This window comes from Carettochelys insculpta, chromosome 26, assembly GCF_033958435.1.
Source record: "Carettochelys insculpta isolate YL-2023 chromosome 26, ASM3395843v1, whole genome shotgun sequence".
In the NCBI taxonomy this organism is placed as follows: Eukaryota; Metazoa; Chordata; order Testudines; family Carettochelyidae; genus Carettochelys; species Carettochelys insculpta.
The window spans coordinates 10,726,158-10,740,862 of NC_134162.1; the positions used below are offsets into that span (position 1 = coordinate 10,726,158).

The 14,705-nt window shown below is 52.5% G+C and overlaps 1 protein-coding gene across 1 annotated transcript in view; it reads left to right on the forward strand.

Moving 5' to 3' along the window:
• Positions 1-2,510: 2,510 nt before the first annotated feature.
• MFSD4A (major facilitator superfamily domain containing 4A) overlaps positions 2,511-14,705 on the forward strand; it is a 32,847-nt gene continuing 20,652 nt past the window's right edge. Inside the window, exons 1-3 of the mRNA XM_074977332.1 lie at positions 2,511-2,999; positions 10,896-11,094; positions 11,260-11,499. Of these exons, the coding sequence (XP_074833433.1) occupies positions 2,770-2,999; positions 10,896-11,094; positions 11,260-11,499 (669 nt within the window). The 5' untranslated portion in view covers positions 2,511-2,769. The remainder of the gene's footprint in view (positions 3,000-10,895; positions 11,095-11,259; positions 11,500-14,705) is intronic.

The following is a 14,705-nucleotide window of genomic DNA, read 5'->3' on the forward strand; positions in this document are numbered from 1 at the left end:
TGGGCTGCAGAGCCACAGGGGCAGGGCTAATGGGAAAGGGAACCCCCAGGCTGGCAGATCCCTCAAGCCTGGTGGGCAGCATTGGGGCCGGGGACACTCTGGAGACCCCACAGAACCTCACCGGGTCTGCCTGGTGCTTGCTGGTGAAGCTGGCAGCAGGTCGGCAGTGGGGTTAGTCCCTGGATATGGGGAAAATGGGTCCCCCACACACACTACTTCCCACACCTATGGGCAAAGCACAGAGGGGCTTGTCTGGAAATAGAGCAGGGGGGCAAAGGTGGCCAACTGGAGGCAGGAGTCAAGCTGATAGGGGAGGAGAGAGGACAAGGAGCTGGGAAAAGCTCCTCACAGCAGCATTCTGAGCAGAGGGAGGTGAGGCCAGGCTAGGGGGAAGTAAGTGAGACAGGAGGTAATGATTGTCCAACCGTCTCTTCTGCCTTTAACATCTGTAGCTCTTCCCTGGCAAGTGGGTATCATGGGCTGGGGGAAGCCAGGTGTAGCCTTGACCCCAACCCCATCCTGCTTCCCACTCTGCAGTGGCCACAATGGCTGGCCTCCCTTGTGCCACCCTGGCTCCAGCTGGTGGTGGTACCACATTGCCTGCTCTCCTGGAACTCGAGTTAGGGAGACAGGGGCAAGGCTTCCCATCATGGGGAGGCTGGGGCTATGCTGCCTGGTGCTCTGGGATGGGAGAGGCTGGGGCCCTGATTCCTGGCCTTCCAGCACCCCACAAGGGGTAGACTGGGGCCGTGTGACCTGGCCTCCTGGCACTTGGGGGTGGGGAGGCTAGGGACACTATCTTGTGGATGCTGGCCTGGGCCAGGAGCCAGTGGCCACAGTGGTGGAGTTTGGGGATGTACAGTAAAAGTCAGCAGCCACAGTGGTAGAGGGCTGGGAGCTCCGGGCAGGGATGGAGCAGAGCCTCAGCCCAGGAGTTCTTCCCAGCCCTTCTACAAAGCAGTGCACAGATGATTTTCCTCCATGCTGTTGGTAAGGACCACTAGCCGTGTTCCCCATTAGCCACACACTTGTGCGGCCGCTCAGGAGAGATTCAAACACCGCCTGGCTGCTTAGCAGCATGCTCACCACCAGGTTGTGTCCCTACAGGTGGTGCACATTCCACAGGCCATGGTGCACATAAAAATTATTCAGCACATGATCGCAAAGATGAGAGGGAACACTGGTCATTAGGCCCATTTAATAGAGGGAGGAACTAAACTAGAGAGAGGAAACATTTTCTCTAAACTATTCTCTATTCTGCATCAGAATCAGGACCTGAACCCAGAGCTTCCAACCATCCTTTCTTGCTATTATTCCTATGTTACCTAACCTACCTACTTAAAAAGTGGGTTTGGGTAGATGAGTAGGGTAATAGTCTGTCTCTGTCTCTGCCACTGACTCACTGGATAGCCTTTAGGAAGTAATGTTCCCCAGCAGCCCAACAGGCTGATAACCTTGACCTAGCTCACAAGGAAGTTGAGAGGTTCCCTCTGTGGCTTCATTTTCCCCTCACTTAACAAATGAGGGAATTCTCGCCCTCGCCAGGGGCCTATTCATTAAGGTTTCGTTTGCTCCCCTGCTTTTGTTTATGAAGGTGGCGTCTTTGGCGTCTGCTTGTCTAGAAAGGAGATGGACGATGAGGGTCTGATCGTGAGCTCCCCAGTTGGGTACAGTTCCCGCTGCCTGCTGGGATGTGTGACATGTTAGCAGTCGAAAGGGCCCTTTGCATTCACCAAGTTCCAGAGTACCAGCCCAGTGTGCAAACAAGCCCCTGCAGCAGCGTTTCCCTGGGCTTACTCGAATGCCCACACGCACCCTGCCGCCTGCAAAGCCCATGGTGCAGTGGGGTCAGAACTGACCCAGCCAGCATGGTGTAGCTTTGCCCCATGCCTGGGCCTTGCCAGCTGTTCTGAGAGTGATTGGGCGGTGCCAAACGAGGGGTCGCATCTTCCTGGGGTTTCCTTTGGCTCTGCAGGGTGTTTGAAGCCAAAGCTGCTTAAACCGAGTTCCGGGGAGCACTGCTGTGCCGTGACCAACGTTGCAGGTGTGGCAAGAGACAGGGCGGGTCTGTCTTGTCGGCTGCTGGCACCAGACAGAATGTTAGGGCTCCTTCGCTGCCAGAGCGCACTCAGTGCCCTGGGTCGCGTTGCGCGGGCTGGGGTGCGAGTTGCCTTTTCGTGTTGGGGCGGGCAGAAGAACCTTCCCAGGGCTGCTCTGCGCACAGACGCTCGTGTGAGGTGTTCCAGGCGCTGCAGGAGGTTGAGGACCACTGTTCGGCAGCCCGCGGGGAGGGGCAGGCGCCTGACAAGTGGGGGCGGGAGGGGTTTTTGGAGCCATAAGAAGGGCCTAGAAATTAACCCCCTTTCTGGGCCTGAGCTGAGCCCTTGGAGGGGGGAGCCCTGACCCCCGCTCCGAGCCCTGCGTGTGCCGGGAGGCAGCGCCACGCGGCGGCCAGCTCCCGGCTGCTCTGCGCTGGCATTCCCGGTCCTGGCTCCCGTGGCTGCTGCAGGGCCCGCGCTGGGCAGGGGGCTCCGCGCTCCCCTCCTGGCCCTGCGGGCTGGTCGCGGGCGCTGCCAGGCCTGGCCCGGCCCGGCCCGGCCGCTCACCTTGGCCGTCCCCGCCCCGCTGCCCCGGGAGGCGGTGGCTGCTGGCCCCAGGGCGGGGCGGGGCGGGGCCAGCGCCCGCGCCAGGCAGGCACACCCCGCGGCCCGGCTCGCACGGGAGGGAGCGCGGCGCGGCGCATGGAGCCCGGGCGCTGCTGAGCCGAGGATGGGGTGGGATGAGCGGGTGGCTGCCCTGTTCCGGAGGAACCTGCAGCCCACCCTCACCTACTGGAGCGTCTTCTTCAGCTTCGGCCTCTGTCTCGCCTTCCTGGGGCCCACGCTGCTGGACCTGCGCTGCCAGACGCACAGCTCGCTGCGCCAGCTCACCTGGGTCTTCTTCTCGCAGCAGTTCTGCCTCCTGCTCGGCAGCTGCCTCGGCGGAGTCTTCAAGCGCACGTAAGCGGCCGGCCCCGCGCTCCGTGCGCCCCGGAGGCGGCGACGTCCCCTTCGCTCTCCCGGCCCGCTGCCGCGCTCCCAACACCTCCGTGCTCGGCGCTGCGCAAACTCAAGTCGGTGCGGGGCGCGGTTCCAGCTCCTCCCGGGAGCGGAGGCTGCGGGGTTCCTCCTGTCGGGTGCGGAGCGTGGCTGGGCTTCGCCGGGCACCGCTGACTCGCGCCCTCTCTGCGGCGAACCGAGCGGTGTAGAAGGGTTGTGGGCAGCCGTCCCGGCCTCCGGGCAAACAAGAGCCGACCCCCGCCAACAGTGCGCCAAACGCCAAGTGGCTCCCGGCTTTGCCAGGCGGAATTTCAGCCTCGCAGGCGGCGGGGGCGGGGGGGGGGGGGTGCCGCTGCGCTCCTTCCCCGGGCTTCCAAGTGCAGCCCGGCAGGGTCTGTGGCCGCTCCCGTGCCAGGGGCTCCGGGGAGCAGAAACGTTGAGCCGCCCAGCTCCGGGTTTCCAAGCCTCCGTGTGCGCGGGGTTGGTTTGAGGGCTGTTGCTCAGCCCGCCCCGTGGGTTCCCCGAGGCGTCATGGGGCAGGGTGGCTGGGTTTGTACAAATGGGTCGAGTTCCCACGTGTCTCCAGATCATGATTTGCAGGGTTCCCTCCCGGGTATAAGGGGTTGCGCAGAGTGGCGTTCAGCTGGTCTCTTGGCTTGTGAGGAGGCGTTCGGAATTGCACCCGGAAAGCCCTGGTGCGCAGCGCTGGCTCGCGTGGCTGGTGGCCTGAGCAATAAATATGTGTTCAGAATAACGTGGCTCGTTCCGAACTGGCTGGACACCGCAGCTGTAACGGGGCTTGAGACTAGAGCAGGGGTGAAATTGCTCCCTGGTCGGTGCTCACTGAACCACATGGAGGTGGTTGTGAGTAGGGGGCTGAGAGCCAGTTGTGCTTGGGGATGAAATAATCCTGGAGGAGATCAGCAGAAGCATCTTGGCCAGGTGGTGCATACTGGACGGGACAGTGTTTGAGAAACTTGCCCTGCCTGTGATGTGCACAGTGGTATGGGAACAAATTTTATGGTGGTGGGTGCAGACAACCACTGAATCAAACTGTAAACGCTGGGTAGAACGGAAACCCCTTCAAGTCAGGGGGTGCTGTGCCCCCCATCACTGCTTCCATTACCTGTGGCTATGGGCAGTGGATTTCAGACTCAGCTCACACCTTTTGCCAGCACTTTATCTACTAGCCTGTGTGTTTGAAGGTGACATTGGGCACATGCAGACCTATGATTACTCAGTTGAAAATGCCAGGTTCATGCTGGGTCTTCCCATAGTCCAGTCTGTGCAGAATGGACCTTTCAGGCTTTCCCTAAGAATGGATTTTTTGTGTCTCGGATTGTTAACATTTTTCAGAATTCTGCCCAAATAAACCAGTTCTCCTTTTTTACGTTTTCACAGCATGGGCAGCCTGCTTAGAACAGTTGCCTGAATTACTATTGAGAAGCGGTGGGAAGTGTGGGCAGTGGCACATGTTTCCCATATGCCAAGACACACTGAGCAAACTTACAGAGCCAACTTTAAAGTGAGCTCTGGCACCCCACTTTAGGTATATTACACGTGAGCTAGTGAAATCCCAAAAAGCCCTGAAGCAGTTGATATTGTCCCCATTTTACAGATGTGCAAACTGAAGCACAGGGTTGTAAAGTGACTTGTCTGAAGTCACTGTCTGCTAGAATGATGCAGGGTTGTAAAAGCTAGAACTCAGGAGCTCTTAATTCCCAGTCTGCTCCTCAGACCTCTCGGCAATACTACCTCTGCCTAAACAGGTGATAGCTTCTGCTAACACTTGCTGCAGCCCCATTGATGTAACAGTCACAGTCAAGACAGGAGACTTGGCTCTGATTTGGCGTGTAGATGGTGTCTATGCTTTGTTCTTATTTGAGATAAATCCTAGGATGTGTTCCGGTTCTCGCTGCTCTACAGAACTGAATGTTGTAATCAAGTCGAGGGATAACTATGCTGTTAAGTGGGCCACTGATTATATATGGGGCTCAAGATGTCCTTTGGTTCCTTAACCCTCAGAGCTTAAACTAGAGCCAAACTTTGCTCTTGTGTCACCCTGCTGAAATCTAGGCGTCTTCAGGTGTGTAACAGAGCGGAACGCAGCCTGGGGTGTTCAGGCAAGATCAGCATCTCGAACGCCCTCTGACTACTGTTCCTGAATCTGGGAGCTGCTCTTTCATCTGACTTTTGGCAGATGAGACTATAGGGCGAGAAATGCCTCACATAGCCACCAGGAACAGAATGTAGCTAAAGCGCAAATGTATTCATGAGACTGCCATGTTACTGTCTTATGAGACAGGCTGTTCAGAGTTTTTGTATTGTACCATGGTGGAGAGTTCAGAAGAATACAGCTTTTTACAAGCTGAACAGGGCATAGATGATGACAGCTTTTAAGGATGTTGCTTGCCCTGTATTGCACCTTAACACTCCCTTAGCTTTGTTAGAAAGATGCTAAATTATACGTCAGGTCCCTTTGGGCAAACCAGGTTTATGTGCATCTTCGACTTGGCTGCTTGGCTTTGTGTAAGCAGCTGGTTGCTCACTGATGATGGGAATGCATAAAAGAATCCCATTTTAGTGTGTTCTCTGGACCAGATTTTCAGATTAGCTGAACACAATGAGTCCCTGCTGAGAACCGAACACTTGTGAAAATCTGGCGTTAAGTGTCACACTGGGTATTAGGGAGAGAGGGGGGATCAAATCTGGCTTTGGCTGCTTGGACAATCCATATCTGACAGTGGGCACTGAAGACTAGGACAGAGGCAAGCAACCTTTTTACATCAGGTCCCACTTCTCCCTGCAATTAGCAGCCTTCCCCACCTGTCTAATATCATCCAAACTGATGGAAATTTTGGTTATGTTCACAAGTAAAAACAAAAACAAAACCAACCTTTTGGCACATGTAAGAAAATAACAGAGGGAACCATGCTAGTCTATATACCATCAAAACAAAAAAGCAGTCAAGTAGCACTTTAAAGACTAACAAAATAATGTATTAGGTGAGCTTTCGTGGGACAGACCCACTTCTTCAGACCAGAACAGACTCAATATTTAAGGCATAGAGAACTAAAACAGTAATCAAAGTTGACAAATCAGAAAAAAATTATCAAGGTGAGCAAATCAGAGAGCAGAGGGGCAGGGAGTCAAGAATTAGATTAAGCCAGGTATGCCAAAGAGTCCCTATAATGTCCCAGAAAATTTGCATCCCAGTTCAAACCATGTGTTAATGTGTTGAATGTGAATATGAAAGAGTGTTCAGCAGTTTCTCTTTCTAAAGCAGACTGGAAATTCTTCTTCAATAAGACGCAAACTCTTAAGTCATTAACAGAATGGCCCACTCTATTAAAATGTAGACTAACTGGGTCATGGATAAGGAATGTTTTGATGTCTGTTTTGTGCCCATTAACTCTTTGTCTAAGAGAGTTTGAAGTCTGTACAATATACAAAGCATCTGGGCATTGTTGGCACATGATGGCATATATGATGTTAGTTGAGGAACATGAGAATATGCCCGTGATTCTGTGAGTAACCTGGCTAGGTTCAGTGATGGTATCGCCAGAATAGATATGTGGACAAAGCTGGCAGTGGGCTTTGTTGCAAGGAAAAGTCCCAGGACTGGTGTTCCTGCAGTATAGACGGTGGCTATTGGTTAGAGTCCTCATAAGGTTGGGAGGTTGTCTGTGGGAGAGAACAGGCCTGTCACCTGCTCTCTGATTTGCTCACCTTGATAATTTTTTTCTGATTTGTCAACTTTGATTACTGTTTTTCGTTCTCTGTGCCTTAAATATTGAGTCTGTTCTGGTATGGTTATGATCTGAAGAAGTGGGTCTGCCCCACAAAAACTCACCTAATAAATTATTTTGTTAGTCTTTGAAGTGCTACTTGACTGCTTTTTTGTTTTGTAAGAAAGTAAGTTTGTAGAATGTAAAGAGTTTTATTAATCATATTTTGTAAATGTGAATACACAAACATATAATCAGTAACACTCAAAATGTTGAACTCTAAGACACATGAAGCTGAGAGCCAGCAGCTGATTGTGCTGCCCCCTCTTAGGAAATTTCACTCCCCCCCCCAGGGGGCCACCTCCCATTTTGCACACCTCTGTCCTAGCCCATCATTAAGAAATTGGCTTAAACACCAAAGCGTGAGGTTCCATATCCCTTCCTCTCATTCCCCTTGCTTTTGACAAGTTGTGAATATTTCTGTGATCATGTTCTCGGTTTGTACAGGAATCCCTCAGCCCCAGTGCAATGTCATCCCTTGTGGGAAGGGAGATAGCAGGTTTTTATGCCAGGCAGAGCTTACAAAAGGTTAGGATAGGTCACCACTGTCTCCCACTGAAGCCAGAAGCCAACAAGACAGCAGGAGCTGCTGAAGTTGCACTCGGGATGTGATACTAGTGTCAGTACCTTTTAAAAAAAAAAAAAAACAAAAAACAATGAGGCATTCAAGGATTTTTCGTCCTCAGGACCTGGGTTGACTTCATGCCTCTTACCAAGATTCTGGAAAAGAGCTGAGGTTTCCCAAGACACCTAATGAGTTAGACCAGGGGTGAACAAACTTTTCACCTCAGGCCCCACTTTTTGTCCCTGAAATTAGCTGCCCCCACCTTCTGCAACTGTCTAATGTAATCCAAACTCACAGAAATTTCGCTTATGTTCATATGAAAAAACCCCCAAACAAACTCGTCAGGTGTAAGAAAAGACATTTGCAGAATGTAAAACCTTTAATCAGTATAGAAATGTGAATACACAGACCTAAAAACAGTAACAGATTTCAACATTTTTAGTGAGGTCGGTGAGCCTGAGATCCAGCAGCCAATCGTACTGCGCCCCATCTTACAAAATTTCGCCCTCCCACTTTGTTCCCCCCGGGTTTGGCCAGCCTGCTCACACTGCCTTGCAATGGGAGGCCAAGACCCACCTTTTGGAGAGAGCTGTGTGCTCCCTGAACAGACCTAAAAGCAAGTGACTTCATTTTGAGCTCAGGGGCGGGAAGCAAGCGATTCCTTCATATTCACCAAGGCCAAAGTTGGGGGGAACCCAGGGGAGAGAATACAAAGTGGGTGTTCTTGTTGCTTGCTACAGGAGCTGTATAAAGACGTGATTGTATCGGTAGTTGTGTATTGCTAGAGGCAGACATTTCTGCTATATTTTTAAATAGAACCTATCTTGTTAGTGCTTGTTAAGGACATGAAATAATTCACGATTAATGTTTAACCCTGGTAATGAATGTGCTGTCTAACCAAGCAGTGGCACTTGTTTTGCTAACACTGCAGAACACAAAAGGCACATCTGGGATCTCTCAGTGCATGTTTCTGCCCTCTCATAGTGACTGGCTGCTAATACCTACAGCAGCGGTTCCCACCACGAGTGTGGATCCCATCAAAGCCAATTGTAGCTGCCATGTACACTTCTTTCAATGAATAGGAAACCACAATGTAGATTTTCAGACAGCTATTGATCACATGATTGGAACAGATTTAACTTAAAAATAATGATAGATTTTTAACTTTGCAATTTATTTAAAACTTATTTTCTGTGATCATTTTTATTTACCATTTATTTTATTCATGGACCCCAGCTCTCTTCCGGGTCGGGGGGAGGGAATTGCCATGGTCCCGAGGGCTGCCTTGTCCCTCCGTGACACCTTTCCCTGACTTGCCCGATTTAGTCTGTCACCGTGTGCCTTTGGGGTTTGTGTTTTCTGCATCTTGTGAATTTGCTTGTGGGGATCAGGGTTTTTAAAAGGGCAACACAGCAGGAGAGGCTAGGAAGATGCTCTGCAACATGTTGAACCCTCAAAAACAATTACATTTTTTTTTAATTGAATGCGGGGAGCTGAGCTCAAAGGGTTTGAGAGTCCGGAATATCAGGTTCACGCCATGCAGCCAAGTAAGAAGGTCAATTTGCAGTTAGGTCTGCTTTGCCCAAGGATTCCAAAGTGTATTAAGAGCTATTAAGCCTCCTGCACTCTGCAAAGGTGGAATTGCCCCTTTTGCACATGCGGGAGTGGTGGTGCAGAGAGGAGAAGGCCAACACACAAGTAGTAGTCAGGACTCCCTAGCAGAAGTCCTGGCTCCTCGCCAGCTGCTCCAATGGGTAGGCAACCTGCTTGGGAGGATGGATTTTGGTTTCCCACAACCCTTTTCGTACTCTTCTCTTAAAGCCCTTGGCAAGGCAGGGAGATAGCTACAGGCTTAGCAAGCAAACGAGTGTGGCAAATGGCTGCTGCCCAGCCACGGCTCTGACTGGGTGAGTGGCAGGGAGCAGCATATTGGCTGGGAGACACAAGTTATTCTCCTATTCAGAACATTTGCCAACCCTCAGGAACAGGCCCACAGCCCTCAGATTCCAGTCCCCTCTTGAAGGGCACAGGCCTCTGTGCTGCAGGGTCAGCTCCGGGGGCCTACTCAGGTGGGCGAAGCCAGGACTTGTGACTCAGATGCTGCCCATGGAGCGGCTTGGCTTGGAATGAGATGTGGCCGTGGATTTCCTCTGTGCCACGCATCGCTCGGGTGTGAGGGGGAAGGATTCTGCAGGTGGGCAGGCAAGCAGGTGGGATAGTTTTTCTGCCAGTGCGGGGAGTGAGGCAGGGGGGCACTTTGCCGTTGTTGGTGATCCCTTTGTCTCCAGCCTGAACTGGAGTGTCTTATCACCCAACAATGCCCCCCATCTGGTCAGGTCAGCAGTCATACTTCCATATCACCCAGGGAGCAGCCCTGCTCCACTGGGGCGTCCGAAGGGGAAGTGAGGTGCTAATGCTCTCGAAGGGAGCTTGTCTGTGCTAGCTGTTTTCTGCCGAGGATCTACAGAGGCTCACATTTTGCTAGTCTTGGTCTTTTCAGGGCTTTGCTGTCTGGTCTTTATTTCCTTCCTTCCTTCCTCCCTTCAAACTTGGCTGCTTCACAGCAGTACAGTGCCAACCTGGGCTCACTCCTCTTATGCAGTGAGCTGGCCGCGCCCAGGGAGAGCAGCATGGCTCCCTGCTTAGCTCCTGACAGTCTGGGCAGAATGCGGGGAGCCAGCTTATTGCTGACGGGGCCTGTGACATAAGGCGCTTGGCCACCTCCTGCTAAGATCCTGTAGGGAGAACTGACCTGAGGCAGTGGCTGGATAAGTAGGAGCTCTGGGCCCTTTCATATGATTACAAGGGGAAACTGACCAGGTCCCACTGTTGTGGTGGAGGGGAGCTCCACCTGGGGGTATAATGAGCTAGTCTGTCCCGCTCGTCCCTACCACAGCAGCTGAGCCTGTATCTAAGACACCTATTTCTGTGGCCTTTGTTAGACAGGAGCAACGTTTCCTCTACATTATTCCATCCACCTGCACGTTTTTCCCCTCCGTGGGTGGAATAAAATTGTTACATGGACCCAAGCGTGTGCAAACATGCACCAGCCCTAGAAACACAGAACCTCACTGTGAGCGCTCTGCTGATCAGCAGGGCGGCATTGGAGTCTCACCTGAGTGGCTGCCTAAGCGCTCAGCTTACAGGGAACACTGAACAGGAGGCCAGGCTAGGTATTGTCATGGTCCCATCTGGGCTTCACCCATGGAAAGGGCCAAATCCTGCCTGCCATCAGCGCAGCTGGATCCTACGCCATCTGACATAGGAATATGCCCTGTAATCCTTTCCCCTCTGTGTGCTGAATGGTAATGCAGTGCATGGTGCCTGTGCTGATCTGTAGTGCTCCAGGGGTCTGAGTGCAGGGGGATGGGACAGGCAAGCACGTGGCAATGCAACTTGCAGGTGATCTAGGGGTGCGTCCCCCAGTAAGCAGGTAGACGTCATTGTTGGACAGTGCTCTCCTGGCAGTAACTCTGTCCCTCTGGTTCCTCTCTCCCGGCTCAGGCTGGCTCAGTCTCTGATCGCCCTCTTTGCATCATCCCTCGCCATCTCCGTGGTCTTTGCCATCATCCCACTCTGCCACAATGTTGTGGTGCTGGCTGTGGTCATGGCCGTGGCAGGTCTGGCCATGGGCTGCATCGACACCATCTCCAACATGCAGCTGGTGAGGATCTACCAGAAGGACTCGGCCATCTTCCTGCAGGTGAGGCAGATGCATTTGGCTTCCCCTGGGGGCAGCTTTATTGGGAGGGGATGGCTCTTGCTGTATTTCTGTGGTCAGGTCTTGGCCTTTTAGAAGGAGTCGCCGGCAGCTTCTCTGCAGGGGAGAGCAGAAAATGAACCTCTTGGTGTTTGCCCTCTCTTCCAGGCTCTTCACTTCTTTGTGGGGTTTGGGGCCTTGCTCAGCCCACTCATCGCCGACCCTTTCCTCTCAGACTCCAACTGCATCCAGTCGAACGCCACGGTCAACGCCACCAGCAACCTCCCTCACATCCGCAAGTCGCTGGTCCCCCACCACCCCGGCAACCTGTCGTACTACGAGCTGCCCATGAAAGGGATGGTGGTGACACATGTGTCGTATGCCTTCTGGATCATGGCCCTGATCAACGTGAGTATGGCGGCTTGGTGCACCAGTGGGAGTCCTCTGTCTCCCTTGCCTCAGCTCTTCCTCAGCATGGCCTGTTGTGGGTCCCGCTCCCCCTGGGGCACTGCTGTTTGCCTACCCCCAGCAGCAGGGGGAAGCGGCGAGACCACAGCCTTTCCTCCAGCAGCCAGGTGGGAGCTGAGTTGGTGGATTAGCTCAGTAGCCAGGGAATAAGTCAGCAGGAGGCGTCACACCCTGGGGCCTCACTAGTTACTAGGGCCCCAGACTGGGCTGTAGTGGCTCCGTTTCTTCACTGAACTGTGGTGGTTAATGCCTTGTGGGCTGGCAGCATTAAGGCCCCATCCCTGTCCCATTGTGCCCTGACCTGAAATCCAACCAGCAGTGAGATGCTGGGGAAGCCCCACCAGGTCCATGCCAGGGCCTGCTCCTGCCCCCCAGATGCTCATTGCCTCAGTGCTGGAGTTCAGCTCAGTTCCCAGCTCTCTCCTCTCATCTCACAGCCAGAGTGGCCCCGTGGCTTGGGGGTGGAGGTCACTGCAAAGGTCGTGCTGGCAGCTCAGCCAGTCTGCATGGGTGACTGCAGCTGGTGAATATTCAGACAGGGAAATAGGATCACTGCCAGCCCCCTCTGACCTTTCCCATTTGCACCAGACATTGGAACCTCAGTGCAAAGGCCCCTCTGCTGCCCGTCCCTCTCAGTTCACTCCATGCAACGTAGCACACGTTCAATAGGCTGGGGATTGGTGTGGTGTTTCCCAGCAGCTCTGGGAAACCTGGCGGGTATAGGCTGCTGGGCCCTTCCATATCCTCAAAGCCTTTCTGGTGTAAGCATCCCACACCCCATGATCTGGGTCTTTTCCCTGGAGCAGGGAGGCAGGAATACACTGAGAGCCCAGCCCAGTGTCTCTCTCTCACTTCTCAACTCTTGGCTCCTCATGTGCCAGGCTTTCCCCTGTAGCACATTCCTGGGGCTGCAATGGAGCAGCTGTTGGTCAGCAGGCTATGATACATCTAGTCTTCCCTTTGATGTGCTACCCCTACGGAGGCGCCAGGCATTCGCCACATGTTTGCCCTGAAGGGGAGCACGTTGCACAACGTGAAACCATAAATCTGATCATGCCCACCTGATGCCAGGACCCCTCCAGCGTTTAGCAGGGCCAGGGCAGGTCCATGCCTGACTGAGAGACCATGAAGGAACAGAGAGGATACAATGGGAAGTGGCATAAATGGTTCAATAGGAGGCATTTTTCCAGGCAACACTAATTAAATTTGTGTGATTTTCATCACAAGATGTGCTTATAAAATTTCACTGTATCTTTATGTTAATAATGTTTCCAAAGATTTTAGGCATAACAAAGGATTTCATATCTTAGTAAGGCACTGATTGTGGTGCAGGATTCTCTTAAAACTAGCTCATCAAATAGCTAGAAGTAAAAGGGAAACTCATTTGTCCAGCTCTCTGGAAGAAAAGGGATGTTGTCTCTTTCAGGGCTCTCTTCAGCAAGGGGGCTGAAAGAGAGCAGAGATGGATTGAAGGGACAGGAAAACCTTGGAAGCCAGTATTTGTACTACAGTAATTACAATTAAAATGTGTATTTTCGATAAGGGTGGTCTTCAAAGAATTTGTTAAAAGCTATGTCAGAAGAGTCAAGCATTTAAGGCTAAAGCAGAATACTCAGATTGTGCATCTGTCTGTGCAAGGATTTTTATAGAGGTGGGATTTTATTATCTTTCGCAACAATCTAATGTAATATGTAAAGCAAATTTTAAGCCAGGGGTCTGCAGAGACAGTAATGCACATCTCTTTTTTGTCAGTAAATTCAGGGTTGGCACATGCCTGTTAAATAGTTTCATTACTTAATGACTATCACAAGTTCAATGTTATGCTAATAGGTCTGGCAAACTGGAAAGCCTTTCACTTCTAAAGTAACCCACTCATGCAGGGGAAGAGCCACCAGTCTGTCGGCTGCAATAGCTGTTGTGGGAGACTTCAGAACAGGGATAGAAAGAGGGGAAAGTCTGAGCACTAAGACCCAGGAAGGGCTTTGCCTCCCCTTGCCTGTTATACCAGCCTTCCAGGGCACATAGGGAGGCAAGTGTTTTAAGGTGCAAAGAAGCAGAGAGCTCAGCTTCTGGCCTTGACTAATTGTGTGAACTCTGAGCTGGGCTCACCCATTCTCCCTGCCGGAGTGCTTTCTCCCCTACTGCAGTTCCCATTGTTATTAAGTATGGCCAGCATGCATGGCAGGTGGCTTTCCAGTGGCATAAAGCAGCTGCTTAAAATGGCACCTGAACCAAAATGAGAGAAGACGAGATGTGTAGAATGACACAGCTTTGACTTGCCACCTAGCAGAGGGGTGGGGAGGGACAATCGGATGTTATGATTATATTATGGCAGCACCTCCAGCCCCCAGCTGAGGTCAGGGTGTCAGGTGCTGTGTATAGCATTGGGAGAGACAGTCCCTGCCCTGAGTAGCTTGCAGGCTAAGTAGACAAGCATGAGTAGGACAAAGGGACCAGTGGTGGCCCTGTATTCCAGAGGGAGTACTGAGAGAGTCCTAAACAACAAGCGGTCCTCTATCAGAGGAGTAGCCGTGTTAATCTGTATCCGCAAAAACAAGGAGAAGTCCTGTGGCACCTGATAGACTAACAGAGTTATCGGAGCATAACCTTTCGTGGGCAAAGACCCGCTTGGTCAGACGCGTATAATAATACAGCGTAATTTGCGGGTATGTTGGGGCAAACTCACTGCCACGGCGCCGCCTCCTGGTTGGTGAGAGAATTAGCTTGTTCTCAGCAGGGCACCTCCCTCTAGCTGGCGTGTTGTTTACCACTGCTCTCTGCTCTAGTTGTGCTCCATTCAGGACCTGTGTTGCCCCCTTCCAGGAGTTTCAGCAGTCCTTGTTCAGGGCACTTCCCAGTGCGGCCAGCTGCAGCCTCTATCTAGCCCTGACCTCCAGGACAAGCCACATCCCACATTGGCCAGAATTGGTGTGGTTGGGAGCAGTGCAAGGGGAAAGGGAAGAGATTCAGGCCTGTCCGCTGCTCTGAGTCTCAGCCCAGGGACCCTTTGCTGGCAGCCTTGTCCTGCCCTCCTCTTCCCTTCCTCACTCGCTGGATCACTTCTCCTATGGCCCCCTTGCACCTTCCAGGCCTCCCTATAGGGGCCAGCAACCTGACAGGCATCAAGCTGGAGCCTCTCCCTAAGT